The 15,996-nt window shown below is 41.8% G+C and overlaps 1 protein-coding gene across 1 annotated transcript in view; it reads right to left on the bottom strand.

The window, feature by feature from the left end:
- LOC110919815 (GDSL esterase/lipase At1g29660) overlaps positions 1-15,996 on the bottom strand; it is a 33,868-nt gene that overhangs the window by 16,874 nt on the left and 998 nt on the right. The window contains exon 3 of the mRNA XM_022164067.2: positions 15,411-15,656. Coding sequence (XP_022019759.1) covers positions 15,411-15,656 — 246 coding nt within the window. The remainder of the gene's footprint in view (positions 1-15,410; positions 15,657-15,996) is intronic.

The raw sequence follows: 15,996 nt of genomic DNA, 5'->3' as shown, positions 1-15,996 counted from the left end.
TAGCACGATAGAGAGAGGGTTCCACATGTTCACCGGTTCCATTAGGAGTAATTCTATGATTCTGAGCCAGAGCAGTTCCCGCAGGCTTCGAGTCTTCCATCTAAAATCACTTTAAGATATCCCCAACGTACTTTGTCTGATGAATGAAGATCCCTTTTTCAGACTGATGAACCTGCAAACCCAAAAAGAAATTCATTTCTCCCAAAGCACTCATCTCGAACTTTTCTTGCATCACCCGCTCGAATTCTTTGCACATTTCATTGTTTGTAGACTCGAAAATGATGTCATCCACATACACTTGAACCAGCAACAAATCCTCGTTTCTTTCCTTGATGAAGAGAGTACGGTCGATCAACCCACGCTGAAAACCATTCTGCAACAGATAGGTAGACAACGTTTCATACCAAGCCCTCGGAGCTTGATGAAGACCATAAAGTGCCTTGTTTAGAAGCCAAACTCTGTCAGGATGAATCGGATCTTCAAAACCAGGTGATTGCTCAACATATACTTCTTCCTCGACCACACCATGAAGAAATGCACTTTTCACATCCATCTGATAAACAATGAACTTCTTGTAGGACGCATAAGCCAAGAAAATCCTTATCGCCTCAAGACGTGCCACCGGTGCATAAACTTCATTATAATCAATGCCTTCTACCTGATTAAAGCCCTGGACGACCAATCTCGCTTTATTTCTCACAACGACACCTTGGTCATCCTTTTTGCACTTGTAAACCCATCGAGTACCAATCTTCTTATAGTTCGGGGGCCTGCCAACCAATTTCCACACGCCCAATTTCTGAAACTGCTGAAGTTCTTCCTGCATTGCTTCAACCCATGAATCGTCTTTCATCGCCTCTTTCCATGACTTCGGCTCAACTTGACAAACATAGCAGGCGAAAGACCAATCATTCTGCTCCCCGGATTCTCTAATTTCCGAATACAACAAAGCATTCTGGTTGCTTCGAAGCTGATTACGTGTCTGCACACCACTTTGGACATCTCCTATAATATTCTGCCAAGGATGAGTATCATGAATTCGAGTTTTTGGAACATCGGGAATTCGAGCATTAAAACCCAAATTATTGATATTCAAATCAACAGCTAAATCGATGCCTGGAGACGCATTAGATGTGGATGCATTCCCTTCAGCATTGTCTTAAACTTGCACCTGAGTGGTCTTCGTCCACAGGGAGTGTTCATTGGGGAGTCTTCGCCAAGGAGGGGTTCTTCTCTAGTCACTTTTGGTTTCAGATCTTAAGAAACCCTATTTTCTCTCAACAACCGCCACCGGACATCAAGAACACAGCTGTAACACCCCAGTGTTTCGAAAGTCAAAGTCAAGATTGAAGTCAAAGGAGGAAAAGATCGCTAATTGCGATCTATCACCCTTGCTCAATCCCTGTTTTGACTTCTTTGACTGTAATTAGTCCATTTTATGTTTACGTTAGTTGTATTATGTGGAATAATTAATTACAATCGAAGTAATCGAAGCATATTTCTCGATACGAATCACTTTACGACTGTGAATAGTAGGAAGTAACAATGCGATAAAGTCAATTAATCAGTAATCGAACTAATCTAATCATCATCGAACTCGAAAACTCGAATTACGCTATTTTGGTTGTTACAATACGTGTGTGTGCCGTATGTGTTACTTGTGCATGTTTACTTTATGTTATGTGTGGTAATCAATCGAATCGAAATCAAAACTCAATCGAACTCAATCGAAACCGAATTATGACAATTGGTGGAGAAGAGATAGTGCAAGATATAGATGTTTGTATGTTAGATATAGTAGTTGGGATTAAAAGTAATTTGAAAAGAAAACTCTATCACATTCGCATCACTCGCAATCGAAATCGAAATGTCCAAAAATCATCGCACTGAACACTCGAATCAGGCGACTGATCGATCAGGCTACCAGCTGATCGAACAGCCAGCCGATCGGACAGGCTGTCCGATCATGCTGCCCGACCGATCGGTCAGCCTTTACCTCTTTTGGCATCCTATAAATACCCCTGTCATTGTCAAACTTTCTACTTTTGGAAAGCTCTGATCGACCAGCACGCTCAGCTCGCTTTTTCTCAGATTTCTCTCAATTCCGGTAAGATTTCGTCCTAAATCTTGTACTTTCTTGATCTACACACACTCCTACACCTTTCTATCTTTCAAATCTTGATTTCTAACCGTGAAATCATCAAGATTCAAGTGTTCTAGGGTGATGTCATCATGGTGTTCTTGAAGAACTTCATGTTTTGACCTTAATCCACCAAGAATAACTTGGATCTAGCCGATTTCCACATAAACAAACAAAGATCTTTCAGAGATCTAAACATATACACGGTGAAAAGGATTGAAGGATGGTTTTCCAACCTTCTTTCAACTGTTCTACATTCAATGCCTTCAAACCGATAGAGACGGAGCTTGTACCGACTTACTAATCATTCTAGTGGTTGTGCGGTTCAAGAACCGGATTCTTTCCACGAGGTTCACCGATTTCGGATTAAACATTAAACAACCGCCCCGAACAGTCACTGACCGGGTTTGGGTGATTCCTGTCCGATCAGGAGAACCAAGTAGAGACGAGTTTCTGTGGTTTGACTCGTTCTCCAAATACCTCGATAAAACGACAAATATTCAGAATAACCAAGTGCTAAACGAACAGGCCGACCAGGTCAGGGTGCTGACCGATCGGAGTGTTGTCCGAACGGACAGCCAGCCGATCGGCTAGCACATGTCCCCACACTTCATCAATTTATTCTTTTGAAGTTGAGTATTGAACGAACTACTGATCGATCAGAGTACCGTCCGATTGGATTACTCTTCGGATCATGAGATACTATACTTCAACACTTAATCGATTTTTCATCATGTTCGACGCACTAGGAGTGCCACCCAATCGAACAGCCATCCAATCAGGTGACACCCTGCTGAGAACTTGTTTTGCTGAGGTACCTAGCCGATCGGGTTGCCAGCCGATCGAACGACCGTCTGATCGACCGACCTGAAAGGTAAAGACACTTCAATATTTTCAAATGCTACAACAAAAACTTTAAAAGGTCAAACCATCATACACAAACACATCCTTCTCAAAGGAAGAAACAATCCACTCGAACAGCCACCCGATCGACCTACCCACCGACCGGACAGCTGTCCGAATGGACTGTCAACCGAACGGTCAGCCGACCGATCGGACTATCGTCCGATCGACCAGCTGTCCGACCCTCCAACACTTGTTTTCGTTTTACACGTTGCTTATCGTTACACTATCGAACTATTCAGGCTAACCCTACTCTCAAGCGCTCCCTTCAATCCATCAACCGCTGTGAGTATACTCGATCCCTTTTTGCTTTCAGCACTTTTGGGTGTTACATACATTACTTATACAAAATCACATCGAACACACTACGCAACATTTTAAACGCTAACCGTTACCGCATGTATTACGTGACTAAATGAATGCTTGTTGTTATGTTTACACGTGGAATGTTGTCTACCTGCCTTAACGACGATAGTACTATAGTTTGGACTCAGCACCCGTTCACACGCGGGTTGTTAAGGACAATTACTTGCATGGATTACGGTGGTAATCATGTATTGCGAACTGCCTCGGGCAGTCAACCCGCAGTCATTGGTATCGATAGATCCATGTCGATAATTAACATGCTTCGTTTTCCTCTGTGTACGTGCTGGTTATGCGTAAACTATTTCGAACTCTATTATGCTATTATCAAACTTGTATGCTCACCTTTACATTTTATGTATTGACTTTATTTTAACGTATCTAACAGGTGCTTAAGATGCTTAACTGCTAGGAAAGCGAGGCTAGAATAAAGCTCTAGAGCCCAACAAATAGTTGTCTGTATTAGTCCAATTAAGGGTCTCTAGAAGCAGATAAACAATTGCTGTTTATTTAAATTTGAGTTGTCGGAATAGAATATTTGCCTGGATTTTATTTGTAATAATTTGTTTACTATTTGAGATACGGTATGGGACATCTTATTTAAATTAAATAGTAATGATAATTGTTATGGAACTTCTGGAGAATCTTTTCGCTCAGTGCCGCGCCCCGATGATTCCGCCATCGGTTGGGGTGTGACAGATTGTTATCAGAGCCATAACTATAGGGAATTAGGCAAGACTCGACCTAGTCCGGGTCGATGTCTTAGAGACCTAGACTATAGTTAGGAACCAGCAGACCGAGCATACATGCTATATCTCGTTATTCTCGCTTACACTACACTATCACCGCACTCGAATTTTCAATAATGAGAAAGCAATTTAGCCAAGATTAGGTGTGAAACCGCAAACTCTCGACTAAATTGCTTGATCAATGCTATTTTATCAACTTATCAATGATCTCTTCATTATACTTTTTCAATAACGAACGCTTGTTTAACGGGAGAATTATACCAAACCAGGAGTGAAATCCATATTTTGATGAATAATCTCCTCTATTTTACTAAAATCAAGGGGAAGTTGTCAAGCCAGGGGTGAAACCCTAACCTTGATGGCTTGTCCATGGATTTTTACCAAAACTCTCACCAAAGCCTCGACGGACTCCAACGACCTGAACTCATAATACGGCTCAAGGGATGCGCGTCGAATGCCCAAGAATCGAGGCAGGGGCCGATCCCGAAGTCGGAATGTGATGACAAGTCTTTGAGAATAGTCGAATCGCTTTGGGTAGTCAATGTCTAATAACCGCAGACAATCTATTTCCCGATTTTTACATATTTCGATTCTCAGCCCACAACTGCTGACTCTGATGACTCGCTGATTTTATGAGATTATATATGTTTAACTGTTTAATTTTGATACTTGTTCAATTTTTGCACCCACTTCGATCGACACACACAACCCGCATTGCTCTTCTACCTTAATACTCTAACAAGTCACTACAATCGGGACAATATTATGCTACACGTTATTACTATACTATCCGATATATTATACGCAATTGCTATATTAAAACGACTCGCGAGCTTTAAATGATAGGTTTTTGTATTCTGACTGCTTTCGGTGATTTTGTGATTACGTGATACTATGTGCTTCTGTACTCTACGTGCTTACATGCTTCTGTGATTATGTGAATCGGTGGTTATGTGCTTATGTGTTTATGTGATACATGCTTCAAACGTGTTCCTAAGCTTTAGTAAGTAGTAGACGTGTGAGGTGAGATTCAATTATGATGTGTCTGAGACCTACGACGATATCCGTTGCAGACAATGTCGTCATCTAGACACCGAACCCCACTTACTCGCTAAGAAAAGAGGGACAAACGTCTTGCTGCTATCATCGCCAAACAAGTAGCAAAAGCTGTGAGTGAGGTTTACGAGAACGTCAACAAATCATCTGAGGAGTCGAGAACCGAAGCTCCCAAAGATGCTGCCAAGACTGTTTTCAGCTTCAAACAGTTCAAGGCATGCGGACCAAAGGAATACACCGGAGAAGATGGCCCAACAACTATGTTTCAATGGTTTGGTTCCGTCGAAGTCACTCTACGCCAAAGCGGTTGTCCAGGAAATCTCTGTACCCTAAACGCAACTGGCATCTTCCAGTCCCGAGATCTAGACTGGTGGACGGCCGAACGAAACAAACGCGGGAATGATGCAGCTTATGAGCTGACTTGGGAAGACCTGAAAGCCATTATAATGGACGAATTCTGCCCTCCCCATGAACGCCAAAAGCTGGAGGATGAGTTTGGGAACATTAAGCAGAAGGATGGAGACAACGCTGCCCTGACTGCTCGCATTAAGCAGCTTAGCATTATCTGTCCCGACCAAGTCAAGACGCTAGAGATAGCAATCAAGAAGTACATTCGAGCTCTACCCGACTGTGTTGCCGATTTTGTTCACGCCGCGAAGACATCATCAATTGAAGAGACTTACTTGCTTGCCGCCGAGATCAACGACAAGCGAGTGAAAGCTGGTTTCTGGGATAAGCCCTCCAAGTCTCTGCATCAAGCCACCACTGCACCGACCGCCGAAACCGCCACTGCTCAACCGTCTAAGTCATCACGCCGCAAGAAGAAGCACAACAACAGCAGCTCCAGCAACAAGAACTGTGCTGTCACTACCACTGCTGCTCCTCTGCAAGCCGTACCGGCTCAGCAGCAGTCTCATCATCGACCAGCACCAGTTACTCATGCACCGCCAGCAAAGCGTGCATACACAGGTCCCCACCCGCTCTGCCCGACATGCTCATATCATCATCCGGTGGGTCTTGCCTGTCGTTTCTGTGCTCATTGCAATTTGTATGGTCATTTCACTGCCAACTATCGCTATGGTCTCCGGAACACCGCGCTCCTGCCACTACTCACCAAGCTCTACTCCCAGCCCCGCAAGGCCAACAAGCAACTCAGGCACCCGCGATCAATGCTCGAGTCTGCTTTGCATATGGTGATCCAAACCACTTTGCAAACATGTGCCCGAACAGGGTTGTGAACCAAGAGCCCCAGCAGCAGCAGCAGCAGCAACAAGCAGCACACGCCAGAACCTTCAACATCAATGCTCGTCAAGCCCAAGATGACAACAACGTGGTTAATGGTACGTTCCTTGTGAATGGTATTTATGCATCGTGTTTGTTTGATACTGGAGCCAATAACTGCTTTGTGTCGTTTGAACTCGAGAAGCTTCTTAGTCGTAAGCGTTCTTACCTGCCCTCGTCATACGAAGTTGAAGTCGCTACTGGCAGAACTGTCGCCGTTAATTCTGTTCTTCGTGATTGTACCCTCAAGCTCAACAATCACATCTTCCCAATCGACCTTATTCCGATGTAACTCGGAAGTTTTGACGTCATAGTAGACATGGACTTTCTTCATGAAAACCATGCTGAAGTTGTGTGCTTCGATAAAATGATTCGATTCTCGCTCGCAAATGGTGATTTATTATGTGTATACGGTGAAACTGCTTCGAAAGGTCTCAAACTTATGTCCTGCGTCCAGGCTAGCAAGTATCTCCGCAAGGAATACAGAGCTTTCTTGGCCAACATTGTAGTAGCGGAGAAGGAAAAGAAAAGGAAGACAGAAGTCAAAGACGTTCCTGTGGTCTGTGAATTTCCTCAGGTATTCCCTGACGATCTTCCTGGACTACCGCCAAGTTGTGATATCGACTTCCGTATCGACCTCATTCCTAGAGCTAACCTCGTTGCCAAAGCCCCTTATCGACTCGCGCCATTCGAAATGCGGGAACTCTCGAACCAACTCCAGGGATTACTTGAAAAACGTTTTATTCGCCGGAGCACCTCTCCTAGGGGCGCGCCAGTCCTCTTCGTTAAAAAGAAGGATGGGTCATTCAGGATGTGTATCGATTATCGGGAGTTGAATAAGTTAACCATCAAGAACCGCTATCCCCTACCTCGCATCGACGATTTGTTTGATCAACTGCAAGGTGCTACGTGTTTCTCGAAGATCGATCTATGCTCAGGCTATCATCAGCTACGCATTCAGGAAGAAGTTGTACCCAAAACCGCCTTTCGCACTCGCTACGGCCATTATGAGTTTGTTGTTATGCCTTTTGGTTTAACCAACGCACCCGCGGTTTTCATGGATCTGATGAATCGCGTGTGTAGGCCATATCTCGACCATTTCGTCATCATGTTTATCGACGATGCCTTGATCTATTCCAAGTCGAAAGCCGAACATGCGCAACATCTACGTTTGGTTCTCGAACTACTCCAGGGGAATCAACTCTATGCCAAGTTCTCCAAGTGTGAATTCTGATTGGAGGAGGTTCAGTTTCTGGGTCACATTGTTAATAGTCAAGGTATTCATGTCGATCCCGCGAAGATTGAAGCAGTTAAGAGTTGGATTACGCCAAAGAACCCGTCTGAAGTCCATTCTTTTCTCGAACTAGCGGGCTATTATCGACGGTTTATCGAAGGATTCTCCAGATCGCTGTGCCGCTTACCGCTCTTACGCATAAAGACAGGTCTTTTGTTTGGGGAACTGAACAAGAGTCTGCTTTCCAAACCCTCAAGCATAAGCTTTGCAATGCTCCCGTTCTCACATTGCCCGATGGAAACGACGGTTTTATTGTCTACTGTGATGCTTCCAACCTTAGTCTTGGCTGTGTCCTCATGCAACGAGACAAGGTTATAGCTTACGCTTCTCGACAGCTCAAAATCCATGAGAAGAACTATACAACCCATGATCTCGAGCTAGGCGCGGTTGTTTTTGCATTAAAGATTTCGCGACACTACCTATATGGTACCAAGTGTACAATCTTCACCGATCATAGGAGCCTGCAACATATCTTTGATTAGAAGGAACTCAATATGTGTCAACGCAGATGGGTAGAACTTCTCAACGATTACGACTATGAGATTCGTTATCACCCAGGAAAAGCAAACGTCGTTGCTGACGCACTCAGCAGACGGAGTTATTTGCTCAGCATCCGTGATACCCAAGCCCGATACGATCTCGAAACTCTCATCCGCGAAGCCCAACACGCCTGTTTTAATGAACACACCTTGAAGAGGGAGAGAATCTATCACGATGGAGCTCAACTTTTAAGCAAATCGAATGGGATCTTCTATTTTCTGGACCGAATTTGGATCCCTAAGCGGAATGAATTGCGAAAGATTTTGATGGACGAAGCCCACAAATCCCGGTATTCTATTCATCCCGGTGCCGATAAAATGTACCAGGACCTTCGCTACAAGTACTGGTGGCCGGGCATGAAAAGGGATATCGCTCTCTACGTTGGGAAGTGCCTGACTTGTGCAAGGGTCAAGGCTGAACATCAAAGGCCCTCTGGCTTACTCGAGCAACCCCCAATCCCTATGTGGAAGTGGGAGAGTATAGCCATGGACTTCATAACCAAACTTTCGCACACGTCATCAGGTCACAACAGCATTTGGGTTGTCGTTTATCGTTTAACCAAATTAGCCCACTTTTTGCCAATATGGGAAGACTACAAGGTAGAACGATTAGCCCTAATCTACACCGATGAGATCATTTGTAATCATGGTACGCCTCGTTACATCATCTCTGACCGTGATGCCCGGTTTACTTCGCGATTGTGGGAAACGTTTCAAGCAGCTCTTGGTACGACACTTAACTTAAGTACTACATTCCATCCTCAAACCGACGGACAGATTAAAAGAACGATCCGTACTCTTCAAGACATGCTCCGTGCGTGTGTCATAGACTTCGGTAGTAATTGGAATAAATACCTGCCGTTAGTCAAATTCTTGTACAACAACAGTTATCATACCAGCATCCAAATGGCACCATTCGAGGCTCTATACGGAAGAAGATGTCGATCGCCTATTGTGTGGCACGAGATCGGTCACTCGCGATTAACCAGTCCTGAGCTACTACAAGAAACGACTGACAAAGTTCTCCAGATCCGAGACAACTTGTTGAAATCTCGAAGTAGCCAGAAAAGTTACGCCGATAGAAGATGCAAGCCCCTGGAATTTGACGTTGGCGACTACGTACTCCTAAAGGTATCACCTTGGAAGGGTGTGGTCAGATTCGGCAAGAAAGGGAAACTAGCGCCTCGATATGTTGGATCTTTTATGATTCTGGAAAGGACCGGAAAAGTCGCTGACAGACTCGAACTACCGGAGGAACTTAGCAACGTCCACCCGACTTTCCATGTGTCAAACCTCCGAAAGTGCCTGGCTGAGCATGATTTAATTGTACCTCTCGATGACCTTCAAATAAACGAAACACTACACTTCGTGGAGAAGCCTCATGGACCGCCAAACCAAGCAACTCAGACGCTCGCACATTCCTATTGTGAAAGTCCGATGGGAAGGCAAACGAGGCGCGGAGTTCACTTGGGAACTCGAAAGCGACATGAAGACAAAGTACCCACAGTTGTTTGTTACGGCTTTGGCCTAATTTCGGGACGAAATTCCCTAAACAAGGGGAGGCTGTAACACCCCAGTGTTTCGAAAGTCAAAGTCAAGATTGAAGTCAAAGGAGGAAAAGATCGCTAATTGCGATCTATCACCCTTGCTTAATCCCTATTTTGATTTCTTTGACTGTAATTAGTCCATTTTATGTTTACGTTAGTTGTATTATGTGGAGTAATTAATTACAATCAAAGTAATCGAAGCATATTTCTCGATACGAATCACTTTACGACTGTGAATAGTAGGAAGTAACAATGTGATAAAGTCAATTAATCAGTAATCGAACTAATCTAATCATCATCGAACTCGAAAACTCAAATTACGCAATTTTGGTTGTTACTATACGTGTGTGTGTGTGTGCCTTATGTTTTACTTGTGCATTTTTACTTTATGTTATGTGTAGTAATCAATCGAATCGAAATCAAAACTCAATCGAACTCAATCGAAACCGAATTATGACAATTGGTGGAGAAGAGATAGTGCAAGATATAGATGTTTGTATGTTAGATATAGTAGTTGGGATTAAAAGTAATTTGAAAAGAAAACTCTATCGCATTCGCATCACTCGCAATCGAAATCGAAATGTCAAAAATCGTCGCACCTAACACTCGAATCAGGCGACTGATCGATCAGGCTACCAGCCGATCGAACAGCCAGCCGATCGGACTGTTGTCCGATCGGACAGGCTGTCCGATCATGGTGCCCGACCGATCGGTCAGCCTTTACCTCTTTTGGCATCCTATAAATACCCCCTCTTTTGACCAACCAGCACGCTCAGCTCGCTTTTTCTCAGATTTCTCTCAATTCCGGTAAGATTTCGTCCTAAATCTTGTACTTTCTTGATCTACACACACTCCTACACCTTTCTATCTTTCAAATCTTGATTTCTAACCGTGAAATCATCAAGATTCAAGTGTTCTAGGGTGATGTCATCATGGTGTTCTTGAAGAACTTCATATTTTGACCTCAATTCACCAAGAATAACTTGGATCTAGCCGATTTCCACATAAACAAACAAAGATCTTTCTTAGATCTAAACATATACACGGTGAAAAGGATTGAAGGATGGTTTTCCAACCTTCTTTCAACTCTTTTACACTCAATGCCTTCAAACCGATAGAGACGGAGCTTGTACCGACTTACTAATCATTCTAGTGGTTGTGCGGTTCAAGAACCGGATTCTTTCCACGAGGTTCACCGATTTCGGGTTAAACATTAAACAACCGCCCCAAACAGTCACTGACCGGGTTTGGGTGATTCCTGTCCGATCAGGAGAACCAAGTAGAGACGAGTTTTCTGTGGTTTGACTCGTTCTCAAAATACCTCGATAAAACGACAAATAATCAGAATAACCAAGTGCTAAACGAACAGGCTGACCAGGTCAGGGTGCTGACCGATCGAACTGCTGTCCGAACAAACAGCCAGCCGATCGGACAGTCAGTCGATCGACTGGCCAGCCGATCGGCTAGCACATGTTCCCACACTTAATCAATTTATTCTTTTGAAGTTGAGTATTGAACGAACTGCTGATCGATCGGACTACCGTCCGATTGGATTACTATTCGAATCATGAGATACTATACTTCAACACTTAATCGATTTTTCATCATGTTCGACGCACTAGGAGTACCACCCGATCGAACAACCGTCCGATCAGGTGAAACCCTGCTGAGAACTTGTTTTGCTGCGGTACCTAGCCGATCGGGTTGCCAGCCGATCGAACGACCGTCCGATCGACCGACCTGAAAGGTAAAGATACTTCAATGTTTTCAAATGCTACAACAAAAACTTCAAAAGGTCAAACCATCATACACAAACACATCCTTCTCAAAGGAAGAAACAATCCACTCGAACAGCCACCCGATCGGCCTACCGACCGACCGGACAGCTGTCTGAACGGACTGTCAACCGAACGGTCAGCCGTCCGATCGGACTACCGTCCGATCGACCAGCTGTGCGACCCTCCAACACTTGTTTCCGTTTTCCACATTTCTTATCGTTACGCTATCGAACTATTCAGGCTAACCCTACTCTCAAGCGCTCCCTTCAATCCATCAACCGCTGTGAGTATACTCGATCCCTTTTTTGCTTTCAGCACTTTTGGGTGTTACATACGTTACTTATACGAAATCACATCGAACACACACTACGCAACATTTTAAACGCTAACTGTTACTGCATGTATTACGTGACTAAATGAATGCTTGTTGTTATGTTTACATGTGGAATGCTGTCTACCTGCCTTAACGACGATAGTACTATAGTTTGGACTCAGCACCTGTTCACACGGGGGTTGTTAAGGACAATTACTTGCATGGATTACGGTGGTAATCATGTATTGCGAACTGCCTCGGGCAGTTAACCCGCAGTCATTGGTATCGATAGATCCATGTCGATAATTAACATGCTTCGTTTTCCTCTGTGTACGTGTTGGTTATGCGTAAACTATTTCGAACTCTATTATGTTATTATCAAACTTGTATGCTCACCTTTACATTTTATGTATTGACTTTATTTTAACGTATGTGACAGGTGCTTAAGATGCTTAACTGCTAGGAAAGCGAGGCTAGAATAAAGCTCTAGAGCCCAACAAATAGTTGTCTGTAGTAGTCCAATTAAGGGTCTCTAGAAGCAGATAAATAATTGTTGTTTATTTAAATATGAGTTGTCGGAACAGAATATTTGCCTGGATTTTATCTGTAATAATTTGTTTACAGTTTGAGATACCGTATGGGTCGTGTTATTTAAATTAAATAGTAATGATAATTGTTATGGAAACTTCTGGAAAATCTGTTTCGCTCAGTGCCGCGCCCCGATGATTTCGCCATCGGTTGGGGTGTGACAACCACGAACTGTTTACTTGCAGATCTAATGAAACCTAGTGGTATCTTGGTTGTGGGATAAGGCTTATGACCATTAGGTCATGGGTTCGATTCCCACAAAGGGTTTTTCCCAGATTTATTAGGTTTCCTCCTGAATTGGTGTATAGGCATTATTGCCTAGTGGAGATGGATATGATCGGGTGGTTCTGCTGGTGGCACGATGATACTCTAGTGGTCCGTCAGTGATCCAAATTTGCCGTTCAAAAAAAAAAGGATGAAAACTTGACTTTCTTGGTGTAAAACAGAAAACCGAACCCTTTTGTACAGTCCGATTCATCTTAGATCTGTATATCTCGGTTCAAATCTGGGTTTTCTTCATGTTACCCACTTTTTCATCTCGAACAACAAATCACAAAAATCACAAATCTAGAGCACATGTGACTTAGCAAACTGCTAGATTCACTAAATCGGGCACCATGGCTCTGATACCACTTGTAGGTCCACTTGGAGGATCAAGATTAAACCTACTTCCTTGTTTTACAACACACTAACGAGTGCGGAATCCACGTAAGTATGCAAACCAAAGCAAAAAGGAACAAACACAAAGTAACCAAAGATTCACAAACTTTGATTAAGTGAAGAGAATCAGTACACACATACACACAGTGTTTACAAACTTTCACAGAGACTCTCTTTACTGAACTATGGAACAAGCCTCTGTTTATATAGGCCCCAATACCCAGTAACACTACGAAGAGTGTTACTGGGCCACGAACACTTAGCTGGACCACGAAGACTAGGAGTCTTTGTGGCATTTAATGTTCGTCACAAAGGAGAGTTCGTCCAACCTTCAGTCTTCGTCCAACATGGAGTCTTTGTCCAACATAGAGTCTTCGTCCAACATGGTTCTTTGTGAGGGTATCATGCATGAACATTGACTAAACTTCGTAGGCAAGCAAAGTTAAAGTCACTTCATATTCTCATTATATAAAAGATGACATCATCATGACATCATGGTGAAGTCATGGTGATGTCAGCTCGTGGCTCTTCGTGCTTCGCGTGTCAAACTATGGGGCGCACGGCGGAGGAATGTCGTGACATCGGTCTTGTGCCGAACCTAACCGAGTCGAAACGAACCGAGCTACATCCACAAAGTGCATCAACAAAGGCTGTTCAGGTGATGGTAGAGGCGGTGGTTGTTGGGGTGATGGTTGTTGTAAGGCGACGGTGGTTGTTGGGGTGATGGTGGAGACGCTGGTTCTTAGGGTGATGGCGGAGCTGGTGGCTGGCGGTTGGTGGAGATGTTGTTGTTCAATTGATTTGGGTTACAAATAGGTATTTGATTAGTGGGTATCTGATAAAAGATTGTAAAGGGATTTGGGTTTGTTGATTTTTTATTTTCGGATTTTGATTTGAATTTGATTAGTTGCAGATGATGTTGAAAGTGATACAGTTCTTGTCTTAATATAAAATAAAAAGAAAATAAAAAATATTGTTTTAACAGACCAAATAAACCCAGTTAGCGAGTTGGATGAAAATGGCAAAAATTGCCAAACATGAAGGAGAATATAGCACAAAAATTCATTTTGAATGAAACTGGCAAATAGGCCTGAACCTCAATGACGATTTTGGAAATTTACTCTTATTTTTTTAAGGTTTTGTTTTTTATAAACGTCCTTTTTTTAATCTTTATTTTTTTAAACGACTAGTTCATTTAAAATCGATCATTTAAAAATTCTTCGATTTTTGAAATCGTTCATTTTTTGATGTTCTTTTTCCCTAACGACTATAAGTAAACTGAATACAAAGTTTCAAAAATCAATGATTTCAAAAACGGTTCTAAAATGAGCGGTTTAAAAAGAAATACTTTTAAAAATTAACGACTTAAAAAAACGGATTGTTTAAAAAAGTTAAAGAAAATGATTTAAAAAAGAAAGGTGTAAAATAAATCGTTTAACAAAAAACTTTAAAAGACAAACAACTTTAAAAAGAACGATTTTAATAAACAACCAGTTTAAAAATGTATAATTTTAAAAACGATAGACGGCTTAAAAAAAAGGTTAAAAAACAAATGATTTTAAAAACGATGTTTATAAAAAAAAACAAATGGTTAATGAAAATACATATTTATTTGCATATATAAAACATATTTTATTAAATAATAATCGTGAAAATAACGAAATAATAAAAAAACTTGAGTAATTGCATTAATAATCTCTTAAAAATTAAAAGAACTTTGTAATTATAAAAAATAGCCTCTAAGGTATATAATTACCTAATTAACCTTACCCTTAACTGAAAAAGTAACAAAGTTAGTATTAGGGGCAAAAACTATTATAAAATGCAACATCCGGGTCTCTGATATGTTAAAAGATTCTTTTTTGGATTAAAAGGGCTAAACTAACTAAACCATTGGGGCCAAAACAGTAACTTACTCTAATAATAATAATAATAATAATAATAATAATAATAATAATAATAATAATAATAATAATAATAATAATAATAATAATAATAATAATAATAATAATAATAATAATAATAATAATAATAATAATAATAATAATAATAATAATAATAATAATAATAATAATAATAATAATAAAATTAAAAAAAAAAAACTTTTAGAGTGACATACTCGACCATAAGAAGATAAGATTCACGATGAAGAAAGGTCATGCTAAGAAAAAAACAGACCAAATGTGAAAGATTGTGTACCTTTAGTTGTTGAGAATACTGTTGTTCAAGAACCACTGCATATTGATCAAGAGTATATGTTTTGTTCGTAGGATAAATGCTCGGTAACAGGTAGTTATTAATGTAGTCGTTGCTTCCTATATTTGACAAGTAAATGCATTTCTTCAGGTATTCATCCGTAAATGTCTTGTTACTCTGCAAGGCTGATAGGCGCGAAATTGTTTTTTCATGGTTAACTAGTTGTCTATCCAAGCTAATCCGATCACCCTACAATCAAATAACAATTGCGTTTAATGTTATGAATTTAAAAGAAAATGATACGATCAAATATATGTTTTACTTGTAGTTGTGCATGTGGTTTAAAATGGTTTAGATTGTCAAACACACAACCATTAGCCCTGGTGGGTGTGTGCGTTGCCCGCTTGGTGTTTTGGCCCATTAACGTCGGGTGCTCTACCCCGGGTTGGCTTTTGGTGGAAGTTGCCCGCTTGGAGTGGAAATAGTGCTTGGTGTGGGGCGTTAGCCTAGGGTGACGTGTCTGGAAATGGTTGGTTGACTGTTGATGACCGTTTAACTAGCCCATTCCACAACGCCGGCCTGGCCACAC

Source organism: Helianthus annuus, chromosome 16, assembly GCF_002127325.2.
Source record: "Helianthus annuus cultivar XRQ/B chromosome 16, HanXRQr2.0-SUNRISE, whole genome shotgun sequence".
Lineage (NCBI taxonomy): Eukaryota > Viridiplantae > Streptophyta > Magnoliopsida > Asterales > Asteraceae > Helianthus > Helianthus annuus.
The sequence above is the reverse complement of the archived record's forward strand: the minus strand, read 5'-3'. Positions and strand labels throughout refer to the sequence as shown.